This window comes from Microtus oregoni, unplaced genomic scaffold (genome assembly GCF_018167655.1).
Source record: "Microtus oregoni isolate MIOR12 unplaced genomic scaffold, Mior012 000050F_ref0000143, whole genome shotgun sequence".
NCBI classification, from domain to species: domain Eukaryota; kingdom Metazoa; phylum Chordata; class Mammalia; order Rodentia; family Cricetidae; genus Microtus; species Microtus oregoni.
The window spans coordinates 246,553-257,660 of NW_024543256.1; the positions used below are offsets into that span (position 1 = coordinate 246,553).

At 44.8% G+C, this 11,108-nt stretch overlaps 1 protein-coding gene across 1 annotated transcript; it reads right to left on the reverse strand.

Annotated features, from left to right (window-relative positions):
• Nucleotides 1-8,378: 8,378 nt before the first annotated feature.
• Nucleotides 8,379-9,089, reverse strand: LOC121437049 (three prime repair exonuclease 2). Its single transcript, XM_041636913.1, has one exon. The coding sequence runs from the start codon at nucleotides 9,087-9,089 to the stop codon at nucleotides 8,379-8,381; it is 711 nt and encodes a 236-aa protein (XP_041492847.1).
• Between the last annotated feature and the right edge of the window lie 2,019 nt (nucleotides 9,090-11,108).

Sequence of the window (11,108 nt, forward strand, 5' to 3'; positions counted from 1 at the left end):
TTTAATCCCGGCACTTGGGAGGCAGAGGCAGGTGGATCTCTGTGAGTTCAAGGCTAGCCTGCTCTACAGAGTGAGTTCCAGAACAGCCAAACATACACAGAGAAACCCTGTCTCAAAAAAACAAAAATTAAAAAAATAAAGGAAATAGAGTAAAAAAGCCATGTAAAAGTGGAAAATACACAGAGAATCTGAATACTGTATGTTATTGTGTTGTCTTTGAATTGTTTAACTGTTGAGAAAGGAGCGAGAGCTGCTAAAAGACATTTGATTATAAAGGCTGCTGAATTAATTCAACATATATATTTTGAAAATGCTTTGATTTCAAAATTTAAGTCAAAAGACATGTTAATTTGGAAAAGAGGTTTTGCTTTTGTTTCCACAGGAAATGAAAGGCTATGGGTTCATTCTGGGTTAAGAAAAATAAGCTTTGATCAAGGAAGATTCCCCCTGAAAAATCTCTAATAGGAGTGGATGTCCCAGATGATCCAATATCTCAGAGCACCTGTGTTGCAGTTTCTCTGAGTTCTACATCCAGAACGGCCCCAAGAGTGCTGACTAAGATGATCAAGCCTCAAAGAATACTCCAGTAAGGACTTGATCATAATCCTACATTTTCTTTGGGTTCCCATGAGATTACCAGCACCCCCAATCAGAAGGAAGTAGCCTAGAAAACTACATCCACATTCCCAAAGAAATGGACTATGGATGTTTGTCTTTGGTTAGTGTATTGTTTACAAGTTGTTATGGATAATGGTCAGGAAAGAAGCTAAACAAAAGAGATTAGATTCAGAGTTCTTGTTTTGAAAAGAAAAGGGGGGATGTTGTGGGAGAATGCTCTTGTACACTGTAAAGATTTGTCACTCATATTGGTTTAATAAAATGCTGATTGGCCAGTAGCCAGGAAGGAAGTATAGGCAGGATATCCAAACTAAGATAATTCTGGGAAGAGGAAAGGCAGAGACGCAGTCACCAGACAGATGCAGAGGAAACAAGATGAGAATGCCTCACTGAGAAAAGGTACCAAGCCACGTAGCTAAACATAGACAAGAATTATGGGTTAATTTACATTGTAAGAGCTAGTTAGTAATAAGCCTGATCAATATGCCAACCTGTTTATAATTAATATAAGCCTTTATGTTTATTTGGGACTGAATGATTTTGAGACTGGGTGGAACAGAAACTTCCATGTATGCATGTAACTGGAGAGATGTAATAGATAAACAAGAACAGAATTGCAGAGCAGTGCAATTGTCAAACTATATTTTAGAACTATAGAGAAAGACCAACATTTCTTTTTCTTAATTTATTGATTTTTATTGAGCGCTACATTTTTCTTTGCTCCCCTCCCTGCCTCTCCTGTCTCTTTCAACCTTCTCCCAAGAAGACCAACATTTCTTTTTTTATTCTGAGACAGGGTTTCTCTGTAGCTTTGGAGCCTGTCCTGGAGCTAGCTGTCCTGGAGACCAGGCTGGCCTCGATCTCACAGAGATCCACCTGCCTCTGCCCCTTGAGTGCTGGGATTAAAGGCGTGTACCACCACTGCCCAGCAAGACCAACATTTCTTAAGGAGACATAATTTTCCAGCATCTAGAACACTTTATAAAGGTATGATGCTGTAAAAAGACATGTGACACACACCTGTAATCTCTGCACTAGGAAGACTGAGAACAGGAAGATTGCAAGTTTGGAAATGAGATCTGTACTAAAGCTCATGTTAAGAGAAGGTCATGAAGGTGGGCTTGGACCCTGTGTGGCTAAGAAGTAATAAGTAATAAAGGAGTCTCAGGCAGAGATTACATATATCATGTCATGTGAAGATGAAAGAAGAAATGAGAGTCCTGCATATGCCAACAAGTCACAGAATGGCCAACCATACAGACTCCAGGGAAGGAAAATGGACTAGATTCTCTTGAAAAACTCAGAAGGAACCTACCCTGCTGAGCCCTTAATCTAGGCCTTTTAGCACTGTGGCATGCTTTGATTTGGCAGCCCTAGAAAACATAAGGCCTACCCCAACCCCCATTTAAAGGTGATTTGGGTGAGTGAGATGGTTTAGTGAGTAAAAGCACTTGCCACATAAGCCTGACAATCTGAGTTTGATTCCTGTAACCCATATTAGAAGAAAAGACATGACTCCCTGAATATCATCCTCTTACTTTAACAGTAAGTGTACATGGACACATACACATGGCACACTAATAATACTGAAGGAAAGATTTTTTTAAATACTCAGAAGTTAGGATAAACTCTTCTATACAGCATTACATTGTGAGGAAAACAAAAGGTAAAACCATGAGCTATCTCTAATACAAAGTGAAGGTGCTGTCCAATAGCAAACCTCTGAGATATGGTCAGATTCTTACTTGGAGGAAATGGTGATTTTTGAGGACTTCAATTATTCAATAAAGATGATCCAAGAGGTTAATCTTCATCTCAGAAAATAATCTAAATTAAACGAGAGATGATAGATGGACATAATCAAGATAAAACTGAAGTTTAATGAAGCAGAAAAAAATTGAAAGTGTAAGGAAAGTTTCAGTTTGTTTTCCTTTGAAAGGTCCAATGAGGGGATGTGGAGATGGCTCAGCGGGAAAAGTGCCTGTCTCACAAACATAAGGACTTGAGTTTGTATCCACAGAACCCATTTAAAAACTGAGCAAGTCAACACGTATCTGTAACCATTGCAGTGGCTAGGAAGAAATAAAAGATACCCTGGGTTTCTCTGGACCGCCCATCTAGCCAATTGGTGGGCCCAAGTTTTAGTGAGAGACCCTGACTCAAATAAAATAAAGTGCCAGAGGTCCATATATGAACATGTAGACACACAAATATGTGTATACACATACTCAAAAGAAAGGGCCAATGAAACAGATAATTTCTCATAATCCTTATTATAACATGACTTAAAATAAGAAAGGAGACATCAGTATAGATGATAGAAGAATGAAAGAGATTGTTAATAAAACCTTAAGCTGGGTGGTCATGGCACATGTCTTTAATTCTGGTTGTTGGAAGGCAGAGGCAGGTAGATCTTTGTGAGTTTGAGGTCATCTTGGTCCATAGAGCTAGTTCCATGTCAGCCAGGGCTACACAGAGAAACCCCATCTCAAAAAAGAAAACAAAAAACCTTAAAGTCCTGCATGAAATTGGCTATAAATTTTTCACATAGAGGCATTTATGACTTTTAAGAAGTACCATATCTAGTCAAAAGTTTCCATGAAGAGCATTAGCACCCTTAGAAGAAATTACAAGGAATGAGCCAATCCCCTTCAACATGTGAGAATGTTGGTAGCCATGTCAGAGGAGCTTCAGTAAGCAATGGAGCTTGTAGAGTTCAAATCACTGTTGGAGGGAGGAGACCACTTGTTTTTCTAGCCACCTGGCAGCTTAGACCCAAAAGTAATTACACAGAAACTGTATTAATTAAACCACTGCTTGGCCCATTAGCTCTAGCTTCTTGTTGGCTGACTCTTACATATTAATTTAACACATTTCTATTAATCTATGTATTGCCACAGGGCTGCAGGTTAATGGCTAAAAATCCGTCTGGCTCCAGCAGGGCTCCATGGTTTCTCTCTGACTCTGCCTCCTTTCTCCCAGCATTCAGCTTAGTTTTCCTGCCTAGCTCTGTTCCCATATAGCTCTGCTATAGGCCCAAGGCAATTCCTTTACTTACCAATGGTAATCACAGCAGACAGAGGGAAACCCCCATCACCTGTTTCAATTTCTCTTTAAATAAAAAGGAAGGTTTTAACTTTAACATAGTAAATTACATATAACAAAACAGGTATCAAGCAACAATTACAGTTATAATATTTGTATCTACTTTACCTTTTATCATAACTAAGAAAAACTGTAACTACAAAACTATTACTCCATCAAAGATTCTAGAAGGATACAATATTACCTAAGTAAACAGGAAGTACATTGTAAGCAACTTCCAAAGCTCTAGAATTGACTGAGACATCTCACTGCCTGGACATTTACCCAAAGTTCTTCTGTAATGTTGGGGCATCCATCTTCAGCCTACAGGCCCATAGCATCTGGCAGACTTTTCTATGAAGCAGGAAATTTCAGTTACTTTCTTCTGTGTCCTTCAGAATGTCTAGCAGACTCTTTCATGAAAGCAAGAACCCCAAAGGATTGTCTCACCATTAGGCAAGTTCAGCAGTCATTTCTCTGCTGCTCCTACATGTCCAGTTCATCAAGAAGTCCAGACAAGAGGAGTTTCTTGCCCAAATGGCTAACCAACACCATAAGGAGCTTCTTCGATGCCCATCTTTCTCTTGAAGTAATTGGTGCTGCCAGGAGCAGATGTGTCTCACTGTCATAAAAAGTCCTAATTTCTTTTTCTTTTTTTGGTTTTTTTGAGACAGGCTTTGGAGCCTGTCCTGAAACTCCCTTTGTAAACCAGGCTGGCCCCGAACTCACGGAGATCCACCTGCCTCTGCCTCCTGAGTGCTGGGATTAAAGACATGCGCCACCACTGCCCGGCTTCCTAATTTCTAAAAACATTTAAATGCCATATTCTGGAGGTCTCTAGAAGATTTGAAGGATACCTAACTGAAATATATCTCTCTACATATAGAAAACCTAACTAACATGACTACAACTTGACTATTATAGATGACTATCTATTAACCTATATTTCTTAATTATACATTACATTTTTAAATGAGCTGCACAAACACAATACCTTAATCAAGAGCAGAAATATACATATAACAAAATTAACCTTAAATTTGTATCAATAAACAAGATCCATACCAATGCAAATCTCTATAGCATATCCCTCTCTAAATGTAAACAGACATTTATAAACAATATTTGGGAATATGGGTGTAGTTTTCTCCAAACTGCTTTTTTTATCTGAATCTGTCTTTATTGTGTATCTGTAATTATTTTCTGACCAGAAGTGCTTCTTAAGATGCTAAACACTTCTTAAAAACTTAAGCTGCACCATTACCCAAGTAATGCCTGCCTGCTTGTTCTGCCCAGTCCAACATGGCAGAGGAGGTCTGTTCACCTGAGCTGCACATACCACCCCAGTTACAAGTATGCAGTGGGTCTATGTCAAGCCATTAAGCAGTTTGTAACACGCTGTTTACAACCCCCATTTAAATGCTCAGCCTCCTGAAAAAGCCAGAGTTTATGCTCGCAGCATGGCCCAGAAAGCCAGCATTTCAAAATGGTGCATCTTTTTTTTTCCTGCTACTACTTAATCAGGAAAACCTCTCTTAAAGGAGCCATGCCTCTGCTTGCTTCTAACAAACAGAGCCCAGTGAAGAAAATGCTGCTACCAAACCATGCTTAACTCTGTTCTTTTGTGTCTAAAATTCTTTTTTAAGCTTTCTCAGGTTTTACAGGGATTTAGTCCACCACATTGGCATGCCAATTTGTTGGAAGGAAGGCTGCTTGTTTTCCTGGCTGCCCAGTAGCTTAGACCCAAAACAATCACACAGAAACTGTACTAATTAAATCACTGCTTGGTCCATTAGCTCTAGCTTCTCGTTGGCTGACTCTTACATCTTAATTTAATCCATTTCTATTAACCATGTGACTATGGCTTACCAGCTACAGTTCCATGTGGCTGTGGATTACCAGCTAAAGCTCCATCTGCCTCTGGTGGGGCTCCTTGGCTTCTCCTTAACCCCACCTTCTTTCTCCCAGCATTCAGCTTAGTTTTCCCCACTTAGCTCTGTTCCCCTATAGCTCTGCTATAGGCCCAAAGCAGTTCCTTTATTTATCAATGGTAATCACAGCAGACAGAGGGAAATCCCACATCATTGCTGGCAGCATCCTCAGGTGCATTATGTGACATAATTTGTACAGCCTGCCATCCTACTGGGAAACATCTGCTTCTTTCTGGTTAAGGGGCCTTTGGAACCAAAATGTCTTGAATGTGTCCTGAATTTCTCTTGGGGAAATACATATGGGTGAAAGTTTATGTATCTCATTATGGTTGCTCCATTAACCCTTTCAGACACTGCCCAGCTGGTTCCCATGAAGCTGCATCGCCTATAGTCTCACCAAAAGCACAGGAGCCCTCAATCCTCTCTCATCTTTAACAAAGCATGTGATAGTCAATTTTTTGTTGCTGTTGTTCTAGTCATTCAGATGGATATTAAATGTTTGGAAAATCTGAGAGGCAATTGTTAAATGTTAACATCTGTTAGAAATGAAATTATGTAAACAAGCTGGACATGGCAACACCTGCTTATCATTCCAGCACTTAGGAGGTGGCGGCTTGAGGATCGGGAGTTCAGAGTCAGCCTCGGCTACATAGGGAGTATAAGAACAGCATGGGACACATGAGACCTGCCTCCAGAAAATAAAAATAAATAAGTAATATAAATGAAAAATTAAGCAAGTTATTTGAAAACTAAAGGAGATACCCAAAATCTATCACATCTTAACTGGTCACATTTTACTGTTACTGTGTATTGATGTGCATCTAGCAGAGCACAGTGAAAATCAATGCCATAGTGTGAAACCACAAATCTCTTCCTGGACAGTCTTGTGCATACTCTGTCCTCCTCCTATTGGCCACAGCGAAAGAACTACTCCCATAGAGGTTGATGGGCCAGGGCATGGTAGTGCTCAATTTATTTTTACTTTGTTGACTGCCATGCCTTGAGAAAATAATAGGGAACATGTTAATACTGCAGATTAAATCAGAGTGCTGCCTCTGTGGCCATAACATAGTGAGTAGTATGAACATGTGAAGTGCTAAGTATATCTCTGCTGCTTTATTTTTAACTTACTCATTAAGAGAAAGGAAACTGAGCCAGCACGCATATGGGTGGAACACACACACACACACACACACACACACAAACGAGTGCATTTACTTTCCTGGAAAGCCACTTGGCATGAATTCATCAGCATATTATTGTCTCAGCTTGTCTGTGCTAAATGGAAAGGCACTTAGTGCTTAGCCTGACCAGTCTGAGTGGGCATGAAAGACTTGAGTGGGCATGAAAGACTTGGGGACAATATTCAAGACCAGACTACCAGGAGGCCAAGGGCGCTTGGATGGCTGAGGCAGAAACCTCAACCTCAGGGAGGAAAAAACACAAAACAAGACCACTGTGGAGGTGTCATAAGGCACAGATATTCTGGAATTGAGTCTTTCTGACCTGTAGCAGGGACAGCATTCTAAGGGCACCACTTTCTGGTATAGGCTGTCCACTTGAGCCTGGCCAGAAGGTAATCCAGCCTGAGAAATACAACAAACACACAAATCAGATTTTGCCTCTCTTCTAGACACAACCCTCTGTTACATCCACTGTCCTCTGTCTCAGCCAGGTCAAGAGACTCTTCTGCTACAGCTGTCACCAGTACTCTGGTTTCACCATCCTGCCCCCCCCCACACACACAAAGCCTCTCTAGTCATTTTGACCTACTTAGGGTTCCCAAACGGGCCAGGCTGGCTAGGACAAAGCTGGAGGCTTTGGTCATAGGAGTCACTCTGGGGTGTGGCCACCCCACCCCTTCTTACTTGCCCCAGCATTTGGTGACACAGCTCCACCTAGTCTGACTTCCCACAAGACAGGAATGCCTGAGGGTTGGGCCCCAAAGGCAGCTTACCAGAAACCTGCAGTCCAGCTGAGGCAGCTGGTGAGAAGGTGCGCACCCAAATCACTCCATGAAGGATTTGAGAGCTGGGATGAGTTCCATTCTGGGAGGTACCTTATGTACCAATCCGTATCTCTCCTCTGTGCCTCAGGAAAGTTCAGCACCCTAGCCCGCCTGGGTGACCCCTCCTCCTGTGGCATCCATGTACCGTGTCCACAAACATAGAGATAGCTGTTTTACCCTGTGCCCTATATCAATTCACTGATGCTACTTTGCAAGCAGGGACAGAGGGGGACAAGGCTTTGAAGAAGGCATGAACTAGCTCTGCAGACTCAGACTCCTTCCAGTCCACTCCCCAGAGGATTCAGCCTGCTCATCCCGAGGGCCTAGCAGAAAGAGGCAACACTCAAGGGGACCATGAAACACACCAGAGAGACAGCCAAGGGCTAGGGTCCAGCACCCCAACCTAACATACACCCCTTGGAAAAACCTGCATACTGACATCTTCCCCTCTGTACATTCAGAGTCAGGCCAGCATGGCCCCTATCTGTGCCTTGGTGTGATGGTTTTGGGTGTGGGCAGAGAGAAATCTGGCCAGTAAGACAGCTGGTAAATAGTTGCTGATATTTATTGAGAAATGGGAGGAAAGGCAGAAGCCCTGAAGGAGCAACCTGCAGGAGCCCAGGCTGGCCAGGGGTGTCCAGCTGGATGTAGGGCACAAAGAGGGCTCTGGGATCCTATGGCCAGTTAGGCCTGGCTGAGGAAGGCCAGGTAGGCACTACAGAGAGCGAGAACATGTCTCAGGCCTCAAAGTTTGGACCATCAGATGGCACATACATGGGCTCAATGTGAGCCCAGCTGCGGGCCTGCTCATCGGCCCAGGTGAGCAGCTCAGCAGCCCGATGCAGGAAGATCAGAAGCAGTGTGTGCACATCACCCTCTGCTGAATGGGCAGCACTGGGCTCAGCCTGGAAGTAGCGGTGGAAGAGACTAGCCAGGCTGTAGCTCTTGCGGCCTTGAGCCCTGGTGCCATGACTGTGAGCACGGTCCAGGCCCCTCAGCGCAGGCAGTGTGTCCAGGCAGACAGTGTCTTGGGGCAGATGAGCACCCAGGCGTTGTAGCTCTGTGCAAAGTAGTGGGAAGTCATAATCAAAGCCATTGTGGGCCACGAGGCAGATGGGGCCTTCCTGGCGGCTCAGGAAGCCCTGCAGTGTCCGCACCACATCGGTATTGAAAGCTGCCTTTCGGCAGTGCATCAGGCCTTCGCTGCTCAAACCAGTAATCTCACTGGCCTTGGCAGTAAAGGGGCGCTCCGGGCACATGCACAGTGTGAGCTTGTCCAGCACACGGGGCAGCACCAGAGCACCAGAATCGTCCCGCTCTGGGTTCTCCAGGCAAGAGCGGTGAACAGCAAAAAGGGATATCTCCGCAATCTCAGGATCCATGTTTGGGAGCCCAGTGGCTTCCAGGTCCAGGAATACAAAGGTCTCAGCCCGGGGCGGCTCAGACATGCTGACGTTCTCACAGGAACAGTGAGGCCTAAAGCACCAGAACAAGTGGCATAAACCAGAGGGCTAAAGAAATGGGAGCAAGGCCCTTTTGCCCGCAGCCCCTCAGGTCAAAGCTCTATCACTCAGGGCCTCACTTCCTATGGCTCCACCCCACCTCATGAGACCTTTGGTGCTAGGCAAAGTTTCTAAGACTCATATCCAGGGACACCATGGGGCTGAGATCAAGTGACCAGGATCTGTTACTGCTGTCCATCCCTCCTCCTCCTTTCCCCAGGTCTCTTTGCAGCTAATCTTAGTTCTGCCACCTAACCAGACACAAAAGGCCTGCTGTGCCCAGGCCCCTCTCCCTTTTGCTGCGAGGCCCAGACCTAGTCACTGTCTCCAGCAAGGAGGGAGGCAGATGTAATCCACAAATGGTGCCTTGGCCCAGCTTCTTGGTAGACACCTTGGCTGGGAGCCTCAGGCATTATGCCCTGCTTTCTACCTTTGGGTAGCAGACACCAGAGGAATCTTACATTAAGACCCTAATTTCCCCATTTTTCTACCAAACAAGTGCTGTCTTAGGTTGGCTTCTACCTGCCTCCTGGCTCATGACACTGTCCACCCATCCCCACCACACTGGCTTACCTGGGGCAGGCTTCAGCTGGCTTCCTGGGCTGCTGGGCACCTGTCTCTGCACAGGCTGCTCCAGGCAGCCTTTAATCAGAGGCCACAGCCCGCCCCTAGCTACCAGTTGGGCAACCAGGAGGCCTGAGGCCGCAGGACCTGTGCAGCCGGCTTGCTTACCGCCCCCTCGTGAGCTTGCAGCCACCAGGACACACGCCCCATGTTTACAGACTGGGAAGCAGGGCTCTGGCCGCACGCAGGTTCCAGTGAGTGATGAGTACTGTCATGGACCAAGAGGAATGTGTCCTCACAGGCAGGAGGAAGTCAGAGTGTCAAGGAAGCCTGTCTTCCACCAAGCCCTACCTCAAAGTCTCATAGGGTCTGGGTTGTGGTTGCCAGATCTGGATAAACCAGGTGTGGTGCTTCCTTAGCCCTATGCTGGGACACATTACACACAGACAGCTGATCCTCTTCTCCAGGTCTTGGTTTCCTCCATCAGTGAGGATATGGACGTCCTTCATGAGATTACCATAATCTCAGGAGTGACAGGGGTATCTACTTGGGTTATGTTTAGTCTGTGAATGGGAAATCATGCTGAGAACAGGACCTTAGTCTTACTTTAGTAAACAGCGGGTGACCTCAGGAACATCTCCAATATACAACTGTCTGGTTGCAGATCACCCCTACCTTGTGGCCCCACTTTCTAGCAGCAAGCAGGAAGGTGATCTCTGCTTTTGGGTTTGACACTCAGGGGTTTGACACCTAATGTTGTTACAAGCATTTATTTAGTAGAGTTTTGGAGAAGGCAGGGAGGATAGGCAGTCAAAGGAAAGCCATGAGGTAATGAGGCCTGACCCAAACAGCCCTGAGCCGATTTTTTCCATTTCAGAAGTGGAAAGAGGCAGTCTGGACACCTCTAAGACTGTAGAGCAGTGCTTCTCAACCTTCCTGATGCTGTGACCCTTTAATACAGTTGTGGTAACCCCAACCTTAAAATTGTTTTCATTGCTACTGCATAACTCTAATTTTGCTACTGTTATGAATCATAATGGAAATATCTGATATGGACGATATCTGATATGCAACCCCTGTGAAAATGTCATTCGACCCCCGAGAAGGTCATAACCCACAGATTAGGAAATGCTCCTCTAAGGCCTTTCTTTCCTGCCTCACCTGACTTCAGGTGAAGGACACCATCAAGACGTGAGAGTAGCTAGAAGGCTAGACCATTCATGGCCTCTCCTGAAGATTTTATTCCAGAGCTAGGTATCCAGCACTGTGGGCCTGGCCTCCCAAGGTTGTGTAGTCAATGCTGTACCTGCCCACTGCAGGCACTCCTGAGTCTGTCATAGAGAACAAGGACTTGCTTACCCATCAGTGTCTGAGCAGAAAGGGCCTAGCACCCAGCTGTCC

Excerpts from the sequence above, each read along its gene's own strand:
- LOC121437049 (XM_041636913.1), bottom strand. The coding sequence starts at position 9,089 with ATGTCTGAGCCGCCCCGGGCTGAGACCTTTGTATTCCTGGACCTGGAA.